Source organism: Gracilinanus agilis, chromosome 2, assembly GCF_016433145.1.
Source record: "Gracilinanus agilis isolate LMUSP501 chromosome 2, AgileGrace, whole genome shotgun sequence".
Lineage (NCBI taxonomy): Eukaryota > Metazoa > Chordata > Mammalia > Didelphimorphia > Didelphidae > Gracilinanus > Gracilinanus agilis.
In genome coordinates, this window is record NC_058131.1 from 245,869,217 (window position 1) to 245,890,000 (window position 20,784).

Here is a 20,784-nt window from a genome sequence, read left to right on the forward strand (position 1 = left end):
CACACACACACACACACTCCCCCCTCCCCCCCCCAAGTATTTCCTGAGGCGGCCATCTTGATAACTGCCTTCCCCTGAGATGGTCTTATTACACAGAGGATCGCAGACCAAGCCACAAGGTGGCACTCTCGGGCACCTCTGCGGGAAGATGTACAGTGGGGATGGAAATACTATATTTAACTCTCCTCTGGTTCCAGGCAGCTCACTGTACAAACATCTAGGAAGCCTCAAAAGGGCTTCAGCATGCTGAGGCCCAGGGGAAGTGCCCTTGTGGGTAGCGTTCGGCCTTGGGCCTGTTTGCTCTCTCGCCCCTACCTAACTCCTTTCTACCTTCTGTCAGTACAAAAATGGCTCCAGAACTCCCAAGACCACATGGGGAAAGCATTTGTCCCATGCAGGAATTGCCTTCGAGCGACAAAGGTTGTGCCTGGGGGGCTTCCCTGGGAGTCAGGAGATCTGGCCTCTGGCCTTGTCTCTGTCACTCATTTTCTGGGTGACCTTGAAAAGCCACTTCCTCTTTCTTAGGGCTCCCTTTCCTTCTCTCTAAAGGAAGGCTGTTGGACTTAATAATGGTCCCTAAGGCCCTTTCCATAGTCAACATTCCAGTTTCCAAGTTCTCTTCCTCGGAGAGTCTGTGTTCTAAGGGCCCTCCCAGGGCTGACTTTCTAGGTTCCAAGGCTCCTCCCAATGCTGCCATTTTGTGTTCCAAGGCTCCTCCCAGTCCTGACATTCTATGTTGTTAGGGCTCTCCCTGACACTCTCTCTTTTGAAGTCCTTCCCAGCTTTGACTTTCGATATTCTGAGGATCCTCCCAGTTCTCATATTCGAGTTCTGAGTGTCTTCCCAACTCTGAGATTCTAGGATGTGATTGTTTTCCGGGCTGTGCTCTCAAAGGAGCTCTTTTTGCCATCTCAACCTCCACAAGGGCTAGATGGCTGCTGGTTGGAGGGGGGCTCAGAGCATGGGCCGGACAACCAGGGACTTTGAAAACTTAGATTTTTAGAGACTTTCCATCCAGCCTTCCAAGTATCCTGTTCAGTGATGCATTATGTAGGATTTATCACTCCCTCAACGTGAGACGCATCATGGCAGATGCTTCTGGGGCTCTGGTAGTTCTGCTGGCATGGCGACCACTTGTGGAAAGGTTATAGCCTTAGCCTTCAGTTCTTTTCAGAGGGCCTGCAAACAAGGGCCAGGAGCCAACTTTCCCCCGGGGTGACCCATTCCACCCCTGCTGCAGAGCTTCACAGCTTCTTGCTGTAGGAAGGATCACTGGTCACCCCGTCTGTGATCACCATCCCTGCTAGACCCTTGAAGCATCATCTCCTAATTCAGAGCCTGGAGACAGAAATAGGACTGCCATACTTCTATAGGGTGTTAGGTTTTCCAAGTGCTTTCCTTGTAACAGCCCCTTCACTAGGAATTACAATGCCCCATGTAATGCAAAAACAGACAGGCCCAGAGAAACAAAGTCAGGATCATAGAGCCTGTCAGTGACAGAGCAGGATTTGAATGCAAGTCTTCTGACTCTAATTCCTGTGCTCTTCATACTATATCGCTCTGCCATTGTATACAATCTAATTAAAAAAAAAAAAATTACTTTGTGTCCCATGGGATAAGTAAGCTCATGAACACTTCCAGAGTCATTCACCCAGAGCTCTGCCATGCCTGGACAAAGCGACAAAGTCCACGCTGCCTGCTGATACTTGACCAGCCCAATGGATCACATTCCACAAACATTGGTGACTGCTATGTACAAAGCCTTGTGTTGTTGCTCAGGGAAACAGAGAAACAAGCCAGATGGTTCCTGACCTCAAGAGGCTTAGCCAGACCTGGGAGTAAAGACCAGGCCTAGGTAATATCGTTTATTTACAGATGCAAAAACTGCTCTTAGCTTGTGGGCCCCCCAGAAAAGGGGCAGATGGGTTGATCCGACCCCTGCATTTGACCCTGGTAAAGAGTATGAGGTTGTAAGAAGACCACAAAGTCCTCTGAGATCAGAGGAGGCAGCCAGGCTGCACCTTAATTGGGGTTTAGGGGATGCTTCCTGCAGGATGCCAGCTATCTGTATTGGTGTCGTCTCCTCCTGGACTATAAACTCCATTAGGGACAGGGACTCCGTCTTATCTCCCTCAATTCTAGCAGTGCCGCCCAGACATCAGGCATATACTAAATATCTGTTCTATTGAATTGACCCGAAATGGCGAAGTGGCATTTGGACCTTGATAGAGCCAATATCAACAGGGAGAGAGGAGGGAAGGCCCTCCAAGTGCAGGGAGCAGAGTGATGGATAAGTGCAGAAGTAATGAAAGAGGAGGAGCACAAGGTAGTCTGGCTGTAATATGTGGGAAAGCACTTTATAAACTGCAAGGTTATGGTCATCCTGTATAAACTGCAAGAGGTAATACGCCTGTAATTTCAACATCTATTGACCAGAATGCTAGATTTGGAGGCAGGAGTCTTGAGTTCTAGTCTTGGGTCTGCTGTTTGCTAGCTTTGTGTCCTTAGTTGAGCCATCTAACTTTTCTGAGAGTCTGTTTCCTCTTTTTAAAAAATAAGAATAAGACCTTTTCTACCTACCTTCAGGGCTGTGATCAGGAAAACACTTTCTAAATGGTGAAGGTCTAGAAAGGGGAGTATTGTCGTCCCAGGAGCAGCAGAGATCACTCGCCAGGTCTTGCTGTTTTTACTTTAGTTTCTCGTGTAGTGGGGGGACCCGGGGTGGGTAGAAATCAGTGACCTAGTTGTAAGAGTTGCCAGTACTTGGTCCCCTGTAGGGTCTGCTCCTTGTCAAGGCTCCCCACACCTTGAATCCCATCTTTTTCACTGGAGCAGCTTATCTCGGGCCCTTTCTCCGCAGCCTGAATCCCACCTTTCTCCAGGGAGCTGGCCGTTCCTCCCTGTCAATAGTGGGAGAAAAGTTCTCCTTGGCCTTAGTCCAGCAGCTGCATTTGGCAGTACTTCTCCTTCTTGGGTCAAGTGTGTTTTGCTTTGCTTCCCTGGGGCCCTGGATCACTGAGGAGATTCCTTGCTTCTCAGGGGTGGGCCAGCATAGGATCTCAGCACCCATTGCCTACACCTTTCATTTCAGGAAGGCAATTTGGGCCGGATGGGAAAATAGCCCAAAGGAATTGGGTCTGAACTGTTGTGTTGTGGGATTGGGCCCTGTCAAGACTCGGGGGAAGCTTTTACATTCCTATTCTAATATCCCTTTGCTTCTCCTTTGAGTCTCCTGATGGGGTCTTCCTTCATAAAAACAATTCACTTTTAAATGGGCCTTTATACCGTGCAAAGACCTGGATCCAAAACTGTTATGGAAAATAGATCTTGAGAATATTATCTTCACTTTGCTGAGGAGGAACCTGAGGGGTCAAGAATGTAGTTACCTGCTCTCATACGCAGAGGTTTGCTCAGTGTTCTACTTACTATACCTACCAAACTGAAGGTGCTTTCCCCAGGAATTCCCGGCACCGTACAGGGTTTCCACCCGATTGGAGAAGCCCCTTCTCCTCTTCTGTCCCAGGCTGCACCACTCTAAGCATTTCTTTCATCGCCTTTTGTTCCACAAAGTCAACTGCCTGAATCTTGGGCCACATTTTTTTTTTTTTTCCTGCCTCTGAAAAGATTAAAAAGTGCCAGGAAAGGGTGAGAGAGAAGATCTGGGCTTGTTCCACTGACACTCTGACCTTGTAGCAACGATAATTTTCTACTTTTTGTTGCACTGAATAATTCTCTTCCTGGTTGCTTTTGCCTCATGATGGGGCTCTCTCCAGATATGGATTCTGCCAAAGAGGGCCCTGGGAGACAGCGTTTCAGGGCCAGGAGATAGGTGGGAGGTATTGGAGAGGGGGTGGGTGGAGAGAGAGACCAATACCCCACCAAGGCCACAGAATGGGGAGTTGGAAGCCCAGCCCTTCTCAGGGAATGTGTAGGTTCAGCCCAGGACGGGATCTAGAGCTGAAGTCTCCTCAGCCGGTCGTCTCTTTCCATTCACTCCATTTTGGTTTTACAAAAATAACCTTCTTTGAAGCATAGCAGTGAGGCACTGGTTCCCTTTTGATGGTCCCTCCCACTGCTTGATCTGGTTTCCTGTCAGACATAATGAGCTCGAGAAATTGGCCCCGTTCCCCCCACCCACCTCCCCCTAAGCAGGTGTACCGTGATTGCTCACTTGGTTTTCCACTTTGGGCCTCAGTTTGATGTTTCTCAGACCCTTCCCCAGACTGAGAGCAGGAAAGGCCTTTTTGGTGTCCGGCCAATGAGAACAAGGTGTTGGGGGCAGGGAAGAGCAGCTCTCCAAATAAGGAAGGAGCAGAGGGTAATGGGAAGGGAATGTTGAGGAAGATGGACAACAAAAACTGCTGGCAATCTTCTCTCCTGGAAGGAGACCTGCACCGGCTCACAAGAGTATTCCCCTCTCTCCCCCAAGAAGACAGGCCTAGAATGTGGGAGCAGGAAGGGATCCCAGAACACAGAGTCTGAAGAGTCCTTCTAGAACATTTCATAGATGAGGAAGTGGGCCTAAAGAGGTGAAGGACAGATCCAAATTCTCACGGATAGTAGGTGGTGCAGTCAGGGCTCGGGGTGCAGATGATTAAAATCAGAGCTTTAGGAGCTGGTCATCTGGTTCAGGCCTCTCATTTTGTAGATGAGAAAATTGAGACTCTGGTTAAGTGACTTGTCCAAGGTTGCTCAACCACTAAGTTTCAGAGGAAGGGTTTTTACTCACGTCTTCCTAATTCCGAGTCCAGCATTCTCTCCACTCTACCATTCCGCCTCTCTCCTATTTCCTTGGATTCCCACCAGAGCCCAGGGCTTGACTGATAATTAAGGAAAGAAGTATTGGTTGACTCTGACTTTGATGAATTCTTTTCATATTCACTGCTTTTTAGAAAATGTATCTGAATTTGAGGGGAGGTAGGTGAGAAAAATTATCCAGGTAACTCATTTGTATTAGTTTTGTTTGGATTTTAAAAAATTAGCAAATTCTATTCCATTCCTTTTTTTTTTTTTTTGCCTCTTAATTTGGGTTGATTCATGTCTCTGATAATAATGTTAGTAAGGTGTCACAATACATCATGATATACTGACGTGCCAGCAAGTCACAGATCACAGCAGCCACTTAGTGTCACTGAGGAGAGTGAATCTCCTCTACTCTTTCCTCCCAGACCCCTGCTAGCCACAATCCACTCCCCTTCTTGGAGGAAGCCCGGGCACATGGAATAGGGAGCAGGGCCCCAGAGAACCTTCCACCCTGACGACGGCTGCTTTGTTTCATATAGATCAGGAGTGACACGTCGCAGATTCTGGATGAAAATATTCCGCTTGTGAAAGCCAAAGTGATGGAGATGAATGGCATATACACCAAAGTGGATAAATTAGAGGTTTGTCATGTTGATCTTTGAAGGTGCTTGAAAATCAAATGCAGGTGGGGGTGAGTGGGTGGGGATCCCTTTGCCTTTTCTCTCAGTCTGATTCTGAGGAGAAGGCATTGGATGATAGATCAAGTAGAGAACTAGATTGTTGTACTAGACCCCAGTAACCTCAGTATTTTCTATCTCTTTGTCTTTTTTCCTTACTTCTCTCAGAAATATTGTTGTTAATAGGTATATATTTTTATTTTTACATCACCTACATTTCTCCTGGGTCCCTCTTCAGTCCTAGGAAGCTACCTCACATAATAAAGAATTTTTTCTAAGATGAAGAAAAGGAAAAAAAAATTTAGCAAAATCAACCAAAACATTGAAAAAAAATTGACATCTGCAGTACTCCCTTCATCTAAACATGTCGCCTCTGCAAAGGAGCAGAGATAGAGGTGTCTTCTCATAGATCTTCTTTAGAACCAAAAGTATTCTTTATGATTTCACAATGTTCTATTTCAACTGTTTTGGGATCACTATTCCTTACATTTACAGTATTGTAGTTTTGAATATTGTTTTCCTGGCTCTATTTACATCATTTTATATCATCAGTTCCTATAAGTCTTTCCATGTTTCTCTGTAGTTATTATGTTTATCATTTCTTTTTTCAGTGAATTTTAAGGATCATCTTCATGTACCACAATTTATTTAGCTATTCTCTAATCCATGGTCATCTACTGTGTTTGCAGTTATTTGTTACCACAAAAAGGGGCTGCTATAACCATCTGGTTCTCCCTTTTTTCGTCAGCTCCTTGGGAATATATGCCTCACAGTGGAATCTCTGAGTAAAAGAGTCTGCAAATTTTCATTACTTTCTTTGGGTAATTTCAAACTGCTTTCCAGTTGTCAATTCACAAGTCCACCAACAATGCATTAGTGTGTCTTTCTTTTTTATGCCCCCTTCAACACTGACTACTCCTGTCTTTTGGGCTTCCTGCAATAGAATCTGTGAGTATATTTTGTACATACCTTAAGAAGCAGGGTCAGCTGAGGGCTGGGAGTGAATATTGTTTAAAAAGTTGACATTAATTTTAATTTTGCTTATTGGATTTTTCAAAGAGGGAAAAATCAAAGGTTTATAGCTTCTTCTTCTCATTCTCTGTCCTACTTTTACCAGTCCTAAAATTGAAATCCTATATTTATTCCCTTTGCATGGAATGATGTTCCCAGCTTAGATAAAGCTGACTTCTATGTACTCCCTAGAATGGCTTGGGCCACTTTTTCCATTCCATTAGAGAGAGGAAAGGGCTTCTATCTTAATCCCTTCCCTTGGTTCTGGGAATGAGCAGAGGCAAGTCTGAGCAGAGTCAGGGGCCCCCAGAGGTCATCAGTCCCAGCCTGTTTGATCCTGCCTGGTTGATACTTGATTCTTGACCGTGGTCTGCACCCTACTTCCTGAATCCTGTCTCACAATTCCAACATGGCAAAATCCTCGTGATCTATTTGATCTTAGCTGGAACCAACAATAAAGCCTCTTTTTTTGAAAAGGTGATCTTATTGGAAATTATAGGAGTCTGAGTTGGCTTAAAAAACTTCCTGCCCTTCTCTGCCCCTTTTGGATCCTGCTCACTTCCAAATTATTTTAAATACTTCAAGCATTTGTGAGTTCTTCAGGATACCTATTCCTTCCATTGACACAGATTACAACCCTTCCAAAGTTTAGTTGATGTTCTTTTCTTTTCCCTTTTTAAAAAAACCATTACCTTCCGTCTTCATGTCCGTTCTAAGACAGAAGAGCAGCAAAGGCTAGGTAATGGGGATTAAGTGATTTGCCCAGAGTCACACAGCTAGGAAGTATCTGAATCCAGATTTGAATTCAGGTCTTCCTGACTTCAGGCCTGGCACTCTAACCACTGTGCCAACTAGCTGCCCCTAAGTTGATGCTCTTACAGAACTGCTGTGTCCAAGAACTTCATCAACCTGAAAACAATCTGGTTTCCAACTACACCAGGCTTGTTCCTAGATGACAGAACTGTATTCCGTAACCACATCCTTACTCAAAGGTTTTTCAGTAGAGTAGAACGTGCTGGAAATGTATTCGCCTTGGAAGAGCTATTAAGAAGCAGGGTCATCTCTACACCACAATGAGATCATCAGAGTTATCCATATTTAGTGAAGTCCCAATGCCCACGCTAAATAAGAATAACTCACATTGATATTGTGCATTCAGATTTACCAAGTGATTTCCTCACAACAGCTCCCTAAGTATTCAGTATTTTCACTTCCATTTAACAGAGAAGGAAACCAAGTCTCAGAGAGGTTAATTGGTTTACCTACGATGACCCAGCCATGAAGGATCTGAACTGGCATTTGAACCCAGGTCTCTGAACTCTGAAACAGCTGCACTTTCTACAAGTCTACCCTGCCTCACTAAGCCAAGCCCAGAATTCACTTGGGGTTGGAGCCTAACTGTTCACTGTGAATGTAGTGAGGTGGTCGGATGCGATTATCCCAGGAACAGCGATGGGACTTCTGAATGGGTTCTCCATGGTCTCAGGGCCGGGCCATGAGGAGGAGGGGAGCCGGTTGGTTAGCCATTCATTGAACCCATTTTTGGGACTCTCTACCATCAAGGCTTCCTCTCCAGGGTTTTGTAAAGTGCATTGAGATTCTCTGGACACTAAACACGTGTAAATTGTTCCTGGCAGTAGCGAGGCTGCTACTTGAGGCAATTAGTTTAACATCTGTTGCCAACCTGCTCTGAGATGGATTTGATTTGAATGCTCCCAGACAAGTAGAACAGCATCTGGGACTAGTGCTATATGTCTTCTGGCTAGCCCTCTCCCCTCATTCCCCCCCACCCCCCCATGTAGTCATGAGACGAATTTTGAGACAGTATACAGTGTGGTAGAGAGAACACTCAACTTGGAGGTCATAGGGTCGCAGGTCTAGAGCTTGAAGGGACCATATAGGCCATTAAGTCAAGGCCCCTGGGTTCAAATCCTAGCATTGACATTAGTATATGATTTTTGGCAAGTGGTTTCACCTCTTAGTCTCTGTTTCCTTAGCTATACTAATTTAATTATCTATATTTAAGCAAATTAAGGGGTTATTATTCCTATAAATATCTCCAGTTTTTCTCAGTAGAGCCATACCTAACCCTGTCTCTCCCCACCCCTCCCCTGCCCTTTTACCAGCAGGGCCCTCAACTCTAACTGAGGAACCAGGTTTTGGATAGGATTGTGGAGAAGAGGGAACAAGGAAAAGAGAGAAGTTTCAAATATTGAAAGGTTTAGGATTTCCTACTCAACTGAAGGAAGGATGGAAGTAGAAGAGCTGAGGGTGAGGATGGCAGAAACCAGCCTGGCACCGAGGCAATGTGGCATGATAGAAGGACCACTGGACTTAGGGGTGGGAGGTGGTGGCTGCAACTCTAGCTCTGGCTTTTAGATGATGAATGAATCCCAATTCTCTCAGAGTTTAGAATCATAGGATCATTGATATAGAGCTGGACGGGATATTATAGATCATCCAGTCCTTTCATTTTATAGATGATGAAATAGAGGCCCAGAAAAAGGAAACTGACTTGCTTCAGTTTATTCATCTGTAAAATGGGGATAATGATGTTAAATGGCCTGCTTCAGTCTTGTATAAACTGAACGTTTTTCAGATATATGAATTTGTTGTTGCTATCATGTCATCCTCACTGTATCATCCTGCCCACCCATTGTCAGATTCCCAGAAAAGATCCAAATCACAGATGCTCTTCTCATGGAGACCAGGGGCTTTCTGGGTAGGGAAGAGCATTTTGGACACTTTCTAGTCACAGTTTGAGGCTTGAATTTAGAGTCACAATATTCAGGTTTGGGTCCTTACTCTGCCACTTACTATTTGGGCATCACTTCCCCCTCTCTGGCCTCTTTTGGTCCTCTGTACAAGAAGGGACTCCAAGTTCATTTTCTACTTCTAAATCCTATGACTCGTCAGCCTTTTAAGGTCTGAGGTCTTTTCTAGACAGTGTCTCTACTAGATGTTGGGTGAATTGGGCGCAAGAAGAGGGGAAGGGGCAAGGGAGGAAAGAAGCTTCACAGATAGACTTAAAACAAAACAAAACAAAACAAAAAAAACCTGACCGAAACAACCCTCTGGGTGTTGAATGAAATTTGTGCCTGGCCCATGGGGCCTGGGTAGGTTGGGCCTTGCAGGTTTCTCTCTCTCCGCCTGCTGTGGTTTTGCCATGAGGCAGTTATTGGCATTTCAAAGGCAGCTCAAGCCTTGGAATGATTACATTCCAGTGCAGTGCCTCACACTCCCTACCAGAATGGTATTAATGTGAGAGGAGAAATGGGAGTTGTTTGTAGGAAGCAGAGCGAGACTCTTTGAGACCATATGAACTGACTCAGGGTCAAGAGAAGGAGGCAATGCCCTTGTCAGTAGGGGACTTTCTGGTCCATTTTTACAGTGGCCAAGTGGACCCTGAACTCCTTATTTCTTTCCACTCTTTTTCTCCCCTCCTCCCAGAGGGTAGATTGGCTTCTCAGTCTGTAACAGAGCTATTGTTGAAAAATCACATCGGCTTGAGCACCTGAAGTCTTGTGGCAGTAATACCATCTTGAATTTCTTTAATGCCTTTTGGCCAAGGAGCTTCAAAGAACTGATCTCATTCATTCCCAGCCTTGGGAAGTGGGGAAAAGTCCATAGGACAGTATTTTTACCCTACAGATCACCTAGTCCAACTTTCTCCTCTGGCAAAGGAGAAACTTGAAACCTAGAGTGATTCCATGACTTGCCTAAAGTCATACAGGAAATAGCTTGGTGAGCCAGGATTTGAACCCAAGTCTTGTGACTCTAAGCCTAATGCTTCCTTTCCACTACACCATGTTTTCTAATTGCCTCTCCATTAGGAGCAATTGAAGCCCAGAGAGGTTAAGAAACTTTGCAGAGGCCACACTGCAAATCAACAGCCAGTGTAGCAGCCTCGTTTTCAGTGGTTGTCTGAAGTATGTCCACTTGGACCCTGAGATCCCCGGGAACTAGTCCTCCTGTTGTGTCCTCCCAGGGATGGCTGTGGGGCATTGCATGAAACCTGAGCTGCTGAAGGAAGACTTGTGGTAGTAATTAGGGGTTTTGACGTCTTGCTCTGGGCCATGGAGCTACAGCCAGGAATGTGTTCAAATCCAAGGCAGATGTGTCTAAGTTTTTCTCTTGGTTTTATTTTCTCTTCTCTACCCATGTTCCCTTCCACTCTCCCTTCCCTCAAAAAAACCCAACCCTTCCCTTAAGGCATTTGTGAAGATGGTGGGACACCATGTCTCCTTCCTGGAGGCACAAGTGCTCCAGGCTGAGAAAGATTATGGAACATTCCCTCACACCCTTCGAAAGTGGTTACAGTCGACCAGTTTGTCGGCCTTCCGAAATGTGAGTATCTCACCTTCTTCTGGCAGGGAGAGGGGTGGAAAACTGACCCTCCCTCTCTGAATAGTGTATGTATGGAGAGAAAGGGCTTTCCAGCACTATATAGAGTTCAACTGTTTTATTTCCTCCCCGATTTGGATGCTGGCATCATTCAAAGCCCCTTTGGCTCTGCCAATCTAAGGATTTAGTTCCAGCTTTGCCACTAACAAAGAAGCCGAGGGACCTCGGGCAAGTCACTTCCCTTCCTGCAGTTCAGCTTCATTTTAGGAATTAGATACTCGCCAAATATCCTCTGACATTCATGGTGCCATATTTTAAGGTGCCTTCCCTCTCTGCCAGGCTATGGGGTTGTGATTTAGTCTATGGCAGTGGTTCCCAAACTTTTTTGGCCTACCGCCCCCTTTCCAGAAAAAATATTACTTAGTGCCCCCTGGAAATTAATTTTTAAAATTTTAATAGCAATTAATAGGAAAGATAAATGCATCTGTGGCCATCACTGCCCTCCTGGATCGCTACAGCATCCACCAGGGGGTGGTGGCGCCCACTTTGGGAATCACTGGTCAATGGTGATGAGGGGGAAATGGTAACCCAAATGGCAAGGCCCTTGCTACCTGGCTGGATCTGTGAATTCAATGGCACGACTCATCTCTTCACCCATGCAGATCATGGGCTTCTCTCCCCACCAGCCCCAACATGTGGGCTGTCTCTGAATATTTTTTCGAACTCTGGCCTGGGAGTGAAGACACTTGGGTTCAAATCTCAGATCTGGCACTAACTTGCCATCTAATTTTGAGTCAAGTTATTTAAAAGCTTTTTGTGTTTCCTCCTCTGGGCAGTGAGGATCTTAAACCAAGATGTTTGCCAAGGCCTTTGCCAGCTCTGACGTTTGGCACTTTATCTCATGGCACTTCATCACATACTCTTGAGCGTTGTGGTTCAGAGGGATCCTAGAGTTAGAGCTAGCCGAGACCTCAGAGGCTGTTGAATCTAACAAACCCTTTTATTTTACAGATGAGGAAACCGAGACCCAGAGAGTTAGGTGACTTTTCCAGTGTCACACAGCTAGTAATTGTCTGAGGTGGGATTTGAATTCAAGTCTTCCTGACTATAAATCCAGGGAATACTTTCTATACCACTTGGCTGTCTTAACTTTCCAACTAGATGGTGGAGCAAGGTTTTTATAATTCCCTTGGGGCTGGCAGAGTGTCTCCTTGCATGTAGGAGGCCCTGAGCAAATATTTGTTTGTTTTTTAACAATGATACTAATTGACATTTATGTACTGCCCACTATGTGCCAGGTACTGTGCTTGACTGATTCCTGGGAAAATTTAAAAATAAAATATTAAAGACATCTAGAAAAGGATTCAGTTACCACTGAGGGCCAGAATGATTTCATCCAGAAGAAGTCATAAGAAACTAACCTCAGGGCACCTAGGTGGCTCAGGTATATAGAGGGCCAGGCCTAGAGATGGGAGGTCCTGGGTTCAAATCTAGTCTCAGACACTTCCTAGTTGTGTGACTCTGGGCAAGTCACTTAACTCCCATTGCCTAATTCCTCTTCTGCCTTGAAATCAATACTCAGTATCAATTCTAAGACAGATGTGAGGGTTTAAATTTTAAAAAGAAAGTAACCATCCTCAATTCTTATTTTGAGAGAGTCACTAGATTGGTAGATGAGAGTAATGCTATAATCACAATTTAACTACATAGCAACAAAGTACTTGCTCTTCTCTGCTAATCTTACGTACAAGAAGGAGATATGTGGACTAAACAGTAGTAAGATATGTGGACTAGATAGTAGTAGGAATAAAGGAAGGAAAGAGGCATTTAGTAAATCTCTACAATGTACCAGCCGCTGTACTAAGCACTTTACAAATACACATTTGATCCTCACAACAACCCTGGGTGGTAGATGCTATTATTATTATTTCCATTTTACAACTGAGGCAACCAAGGCAAAGAGAGGTGAAGTGACTTACGCAAGGTCATACAGCTAGTGTTGAAGGATCAATTTGAACTCAGGTCTTCCTGACTCTAGTCCCATGCTCTATGTACTACTTTACCTAGCTACCTCCTAGGCAACCAGAGATTAAGTGACTTGCCCAAGGTCATCCAGCTAGGAAGAGTTTGAAGCAGGATTTGAACTCAGATCTTCCTGACTCCAGGCCCAGTGCCCTATCCACTATACCACCAAGCTTTTTATCTGAACTTAAAAAATACCAAATAAAATGTAGAACAGAAAAAGGAGAATTATACTTGAAACTGCCTGTCTATTATGTACAGTAGATTACTGTTCTTTATAAGGGTATAATAAATTTAATGTGTAACTTTCAAGGCAGTGGTGCTTGCCTATATTTCTTCTTGGCTTGCTTTCTGTCCTCTCCTGTACTTTTAAGCAAATGCTTGAATGACCCTCTTGTTGTTTTTCTTTTTCTGGTAGCCCTATTGACAGCTCCCAATTGAAAAAAGAAAAGAAAAACCAAAGCCTGACAACAGATGATCATAGTCAAACAAAACCAATTCCCCCACGGCGGCGTGACAACGTATGTCTCATTCTGTAGAAGCCTTTCCAGGCTCTCTTAATTGCCGCCTTCCTTCCATTGAGTATTTCCCCTTTATCCTGTAGATTGCAGGGTATTTATTTGCTCCTCGAGAGCAGAGGTTGTCCTCTGCCTCCTTTTTGTATCCCCAGCCCCTAGCACAGAGCCTGGCGCACAGTCGGTGCTTCATAAATGCTTATCATTGACTGATTCACTGCCAGGGGGTGGCTAGTGTGCTTCAGTATAAGACTTCTGGAGATATGTTTAGTTATGGCAGTCACAGGAATTCTTAAGACTTTCACTGTTTGTTTTTGTTTAAATGTTGGCATTGTGTAAATTGTACTCCTGTTCTCCTCACTTCGCTCTGCATCAGGTCCTATCAGTCCTAGCAAGTTTCTCTGAAAATGGCCCCTTTCCATCATTTCTTAGGATACAGAATATTCTGTTGGATTCGTGTGCCGTAAGTTGATTAGCTCTTACTCGGTGGATGGGAACCCCCTTAGTTTCCAGTTCTTGCAGCAAATATTTGTTGAAGAAACAAGCAAACGTAGACCTAAAACTCTTTGATTGCCTCACCGTGAAGGAAAAGGAACTCTCTGAGTGGTTGTTTGATTTCCAGCCCTCTTGGTGAGCCGGAGGGATGACTGACAGAGGCGGCCCGAGGGTGGTGGGAGGGCCTGCTGTCGGGACTCTCATTCCTTCTCGGACCCCGCTTTCCCGCTATAGCACGAAGCTTGTAGCCGCTACCTGTAGTAACTCGTCCTGGGAAATGCATCCCTGCCAGGAGCTGATGAGTCAGCCAGTGAGTGCAGTCTAGCGAGGGGTGTTAATCCTGGCCTCTAGGAGGGACCTTTCTTGGTGGTCAGGATTACAGGGAGCGTGGGAGCCAGGACCCGGCCTGCGAGTGTGTGCCTGCCGTCCCCACTCCTTTTAGTTTTCTCTTAGAAGCCCAGAAATCAACCTTTTGTTTTGTCCTGCCTCCGTTTGGCTTTACGGTCTTGGCCCACAGCTTGTTCCTGAGGTAATCGTTTCCCCTTAGAGAAGATGGCCTGATTGGCTTAGGTGGGTCTAGTATCAGCAACTGCCTTTTTTTTTTTTTTTTTTTTTTTTTTTTTAAACCCTTACCTTCTGTAAGGGAAGAGGGATAAAAGTAGGCAATGGAGGTCAAGTGACTTGCCCAGGGTCACATGGCTGGGAAGTGTCTGAGGCCGGATTTGAACCTAGGACCTCCCATCTCTAGGCCTGGCTCTCAATTCACTGAGCTACCCAGCTGCCCTCTCCATAGTTTAGTTTGTATCTATTTTTAATGTTGCTTTTATTATAGGATTATTTTGGTAAGGTAAGAAACTTTTCTGATTAAGTATATAGCTTATGTATATTTGTAATTGGCATCAATACTGATAGAAATAAGATAAGTTAAAAACTAGCTAATGAGGTTACTTTTCATATTGATCTAAGTACCAGTGTCAAGTAATATTTAAGAACTTGATGTGCCTGGAGAATTATCCCAGTAATTGAGTCTGAAGCACCAATGCAAGATGCAAAGGTACTCTATTGTCTTAGTTTAATCCAAGGGTCTCACATCGTAAGTCTGATGTGTGACCAGCAACTGACTTTTAAGGGTGAAATCCACTTTGGACTTTCCTCTCTCCCAAGCCCAAATTCTTCACCCCAGAGAGGGGCTAAGCCAAAGTAAACTACCCAGTCTCGTGTCCTTCGATGGCTCTTTTTCCTCCTGGCCCCTTTCACCTGGGGTCTGAGAGACCCTGAAGGGGGGAAAGAAGGCCCAGGGACGATCAGAGCCTTAATCAAGCGCAGGGCAGGGCCCAGGACTGGCTCTCACCCAGCTTGCCAGACGTAATCGATAACTTCATAGGAAGCCTGTGTCGTTGGCTGTGTTAGAAGCCCCATCTCTGGGACCAGCTACCCTCCCACCTTCTCTCCACAATTCTTGACTTCTTTGATTCCATCTCTGCCTCAGCTAGTCCTTTCTGTGGCCATCCCTAGCTCTCCCTCCCTCATCCTCCTTGCCTTTGAAGATTACCCCCTCCCCCAACCTGGTGAGGAGAGAGAAGGGGGATTGACAGCTTTGACAGCTCCTGGGCTGGGCCCCAGCTGCCTTTGAATTAAGGTCTGGGGTTAGCCACACCATTCCTGGACGCCCTCTCCTTTCCCCTCCCCCAAACGCTAGCCAAGGAGGTGTAGTCCAGTGCAGCTGCCACTAGGGCTGTTCCGGGCTTGGGCTTCTTTGTACAAGGGGGAGGGGATAGAGGACCTCTTTGTGGGGCCTCGGGGAGGATGGAGGAGGATTGGCCAGTTTGTTGGCCTTCTGTTCTATGTGGTAGCAGCTGCAGTGAGCAGTCACCACCTTCAGGCTCAGGAGGCAGTGCAGACACCCCCTCGTTCCCCCCTCCTCCCCTGCCCTTGCTCTCACATCAACAATAATTATAAATATATACAGATGTGTGTATGTATAGAGATGTGTGTGTGTGTGTGTGGACTACATAGAATTGATGTGAAGGGAGACATGGTTTATTGGAAGGACCACTACTGTGCATTCAGAGTCAGAAGACCTGGGCTCCACAAGGGCTGACTAAAGTTCTAGGTCTCTGGAGATTGATGATGTGACCTTCCCTGCTGGGGGAGGTTTATCTATCACAGGGGGTGGTTGTGCTAAGGGACCCCTTAGGTCCAGGGCTCACATTACATGCTCTAGGCTCAATGGGATTCAACACCAAGTCATTACTCGCCATGTACAAGGTATTGTGCTTAGCTCTAGGAATATGAAAACAAAGATGGAACAGTTCCTTCCCTCAAGGAACTCACATTCTACTGCAATTCGAGGAGGGGCTCCAACATTCTCTGTTCTTAGGTCCCCCTTATCTTGGACAGGTTCTTCAGATTCTAACATTCCATGAGGCTTCTGAGCAGAAAACTGATTTTTTTCTGACCCTCTAGCCCAATGATGGTGAACCTTTTAGAGACTGAGTGCCCAAACAGCATCCCTCATGCTACATGTGAACCACCCCCTTATGTCAGACAGGGGTGGGAGGAAGTGCTCCCCTTGGGCTGCTGGGCAGAGGGGTGAGTCTTGGGAGGAATGTCCTCAGGCACCTGTGGAGAGGGGAAGGAAGCAGCCCCCTCCAATACACGTGCCATAGGTTTGCCAATATGGCACTAACCTATACTAGCCATGTCCTTCTCACCTCATTACAACTTCCTAGCATTACATTCCAGTTCACTTTACACATGGAGGCAGATTGAGGGAAATTGATGATCAAGGCAATGAATTAAGGGCTGGCCTTGGAGTAAGAAATTTAAAGTAAATTTAAAGTGGAGTAAATTTAAGCCTCCTATTGGTAGTCCCCCTAGGCAAGTCTCTCCTGTCCCGGACAACTCTCTAAGACCATAAATTACAGAATAATTGCTAATCTGCCCTGTGAGAGGGAATTTTCTCACCTGAAATTCCTTATAATGACATTACAAGTCTAAACAAACAAAAAGTTAATAGAGAGAAGGCAAGTGATTTGGCAAAGGTTGCACAGCAAGCTTATAATAGAGCCAAGAATAAATAAGTCCCTCACTCCCTACCCCAAGACCTTTTCTCCTTATTATAGAAATGAATCTTGTGCTAGGTATGCGAAAATGTGGATTTGGGAATGGCAGACATTCCTACAGACCGGTGATGGCAAACCTATGGCACGGGTGCCACTGATGGCATGCTAAACATCTCTGTGGACATGTGCCTCCCCGCCTCAGAGTTCATTACTAGAAAGGCAAAGGTGCTGGGATGGAGCTGCTCCCTCCCCCTCTCTACCACACCTGATGACATTTTTTCACATCCCCCGCCCCTCTGCCCAGCAGCCAATGGGAGTGCTTCCTCCCCTGTGTGAGGTAAGGCAGGAGCAGAAAATGCCAACACTCAGTGGGGGGAGGGGCCTAGCACTTGGTCTGAGGGGTGGGGGCAGGGCCCGGCACTCTGTCTCTAAAAGGTTCACCATTACCGCTATAGACAATGCCCCTGAAGGGGCTTGTGGATGGGCTGACAAAACCATGTAATCTATATCAGGAGAGCCAGCTTTTATTGCTGCCTCCAAGACTCACTAGCTGGTTGACCTTGAACAACATCATCTCCCTTCTATAGACCTCAGTTTCCTCATCTGAGAATAGGGGTAAGAATAAACCAAAGGCCCTTCTAGCTCAAAAACTCAGGAACTAACTCAGGACAGCTGAGTTCTAGTTCTGAAGACCACTTTCTAGCCATGGGACTACTCTGTCTTCTGTTAAATGAGTATGGAATTCATGCCTGCCTGCGGGGATTAATTAGAAGGGAAGACCAAGGTATTATGCAAGTGAAACCAGTTGGGAAAGCACAAAATTCAGTATCAGTGAGGGTTTTTATTAGATTTCCATTGCCCCTCCCCCAAATTCTTTGTTTTTACTCTATTTTGTATTTACTTATTTATGTTCATGTTATTTCTTCTGCTAATGTAAGCTCTTCATTTTTCCTCTCTATTCCCAGTGCCTAATATAGTTCCCAGAATGTAGAAGGTGCTTCCACATATGTTTGTACAATAGGTGATTTTGGGGTGGATTTTGGAAGGAGGGAGAAGCTTGAGTGTTTAGGATTAATGCTCTTCCATGATGTTACCACAAACATTTTTCCTATATAATTTTGGGTGCCTGGTACCCTGGGACCATCTGAAAATGGTAGAGTTGAGGAAATGAACACTGTTATGGCTGAAACCAGAAATTGAATGATTTACAGAAGTGTCAGGATGGGTTAACCATACAATCCTTACTGGAGGATGGGAATGGGGAAGGGGCTTCTGGTCTTCACTTTGAAACTTGAAAGAATATGAGGGAGGGAGGGAGGAAGGGAGGGAGAGAGAGACTCAGACAAAGAGAAAGACTGTTCTGTTGGGCCCTGCACACATTTTGTTTCCATCTACAGTTCTAGGACACGACTGCTTAGAACCGATTTCCAGTGAGGGAGAAATTGTCAGTCATCCACCAGCTTCCTTTCTCCTGGAATCCACGCACTGTGGAGGTGAGGGCAGATTGTGGAGGAGCTGGTCTTGCTAAGCATCATACCAGCGAGATGCTTTTTAGAGGAGGGCACCTAGCCCAGAGGACACAGACTTAGAGGAAGTAAGTTTCTCTGCAGAGGGAGTCTGGCCCAGCAAGTTCATACAAAGAAAGAAAGGAGCCTCACATCTGCAATACATTATCAGGGCAGGCGGCAGAAGCAGGAAAGTGTAAAAATGAACTAGAGACATCTCAGCTTGCTCCTCAGGCCATGAGGCTGTTCGTTCAGAATGCAGGAGAGGGAGACCAGGGGACATGGATTGTCTTGGATAGCTTTTCTATTTGCCAAGAACCAGTCCCAGTCTAGTAGAGGCCCCAGGAACAGTATTCAGAGTGCTCTAAGTTGCCTTTTTGCCCAGAAGCACAGAGTGAACCTTGCTAATTTGTTGTAAACCGCTGTTTGTTTTCCAGTGAGCCAAAACATCTTGTTCACGAGGTGTCATTTTGATTAATTTTTCCAATGGTTAAGAGCACAACTCTTTCCAAGGATGACTCTTTGGCTAATAACAAAACCACTTTGGGCCAAGTCCCAACACCAGGCTTCCAGAGTTGCACAAGCAGATTTTGCACAGGGGAGAACTCTAGGGTATGTAAAGTCCTTGGCCCCTTGGAGAAAGAAGCACCAGAGACAGAGCTGGAAAACCTGGTCCCAGGTTCAGAGACCCCCCATTAGGGAGAGCTCTCTCTTCCCAAAGTGGGTTAGATGATCCTAGCATAGGATAGGTCTGCAAGCCAAATGACCTCTTAGAGTATGTGAAAACAGGCTTTGGGAGTCAGTATTCCATGCAGCTTGCCTCTATTTTCAGATGAAACAGTAATAATACTCACTATAATCCTTCAACTTCCTCCAAGAACTTTGGGAAAGGGGTTGGGAGAAGGCTATAAGAAAATAGAAACCTGAATATTAGAGTCAGGAGGATCCTTAGAACATACAATGTCAGAGGGGGCAGCTGGGTAGCTCAGTGGATTGAGAGCCAGGCCTAGAGACAGGAGGTCCTAGGTTCAAATCCGGCCTCAGACACTTCCCAGCTGTGTGGCCCTGGGCAAGTCACTTGACCCCTGTTGCCCACTCTTACCACTCTTCCACCTATAAGTCAATACACAGAAGTTAAGGGTTTTAAAAAAAAAATTAAAAAAAAAAGAACATACAATGTCAGAACTGTTAGGAACATAGAATGTTAAATCTTAGAAGGGATCCTAGAATATAGAACATAGAGAAAGGACTTTAGGATGTAGAATATTAGAGCTGGAAGGAATCTTAGAATATAAAGCATTAGCACTAGACTGGCCATTAGAACATTAAAATATCAGAGTTGGGAGGAAAATAGAAACATTGGAGCTAGAAAGGACTGGAAAGATAAAATGTCAGTACTGGAAGGGTTCTCAAAACAGAGAATGTTAGTACGGGAATGGCCCTTGAAACATGTCAGAGCTAAAAGGAACTGAGAGGGACCTTAGAGAGCATCTGACTCTATATTCTACCCTTAGTTACTTTTACTGAAGCAGAAATTGAGATTTAGAGGGGGAAGTGACTTTCCCAAGGTCACCACAAAATGGATGGCAGAAAACTAGGACATTAAAGCCCAGACTTCTTGAGTCCAGGGCTTTGTCTATTGCATCACCCAACTTGAACTTGATCAAAAAATGATTCATTCAACCCTGGTCCCGAATCCTTGTCCCTATAAGGCTTTGTCGATATGGTCCCTTTGGGGAGACCTGGCCTGGCTGCCATAAGGAAGGGTTGAGGCCTTTCTTTTTCTGTGGTTGGGGCAGCCTTTCCGACTGTGATATAATGGAAGATGTAGGATAGGATGCTCTCCCCTTTCTCTGCCTGTAGGAGTCGCAGCTGCCAGCCGCTCAGTCTCCTCCCCATTAGAACCCCCACCCCCTCCCATCTCCACCCCAACACACACACACACACACACACACACACACACACTCACTCACTCACTCACTCACTGGCGTGTATCTCTCTCCCCCTTCCCCCACCAGCTCAGCACTGAGCTGCTCCCTGAGGCAGATTTCTTGCCTGGTGGAGTATCAGACATGCAGAGGAGGCCTCTCCTTGCCTTCCCTTCCTTTCCCTTCCTCCAGTAGAATTTCCCTTTAGTGGCAATTCTGAGGAGGCATGATTTGGCTCTGGTTTCGTTCTCTGATGGTGAAGCCAGAGCAAGGAGAGCAACACAAAGACTGAGAGATTTTTGTGTCTTTACTTAGCCATGATATCTTTCTATCTCCCCTTCCCCCTTTCTTCTTCCTTCTCCTTCTTGGAGTCCTCTTCCCTTTTCTTCTCTCCCCAACCTCTGTCTGTCTGTCTGTCTGTCTGTCTGTCTGTCTGTCTGACTGTCTCTCTCTTCTTGTTATCTCCCTCACCCCTTAGA

The 20,784-nt window shown here is 45.6% G+C and overlaps 1 protein-coding gene across 1 annotated transcript in view; it reads left to right on the forward strand.

Moving 5' to 3' along the window:
* BCAS4 (breast carcinoma amplified sequence 4) overlaps nt 1-20,784 on the forward strand; it is a 73,133-nt gene that overhangs the window by 26,552 nt on the left and 25,797 nt on the right. The window contains exons 3-4 of the mRNA XM_044659628.1: nt 5,283-5,384; nt 10,644-10,778. Of these exons, the coding sequence (XP_044515563.1) occupies nt 5,283-5,384; nt 10,644-10,778 (237 nt within the window). The remainder of the gene's footprint in view (nt 1-5,282; nt 5,385-10,643; nt 10,779-20,784) is intronic.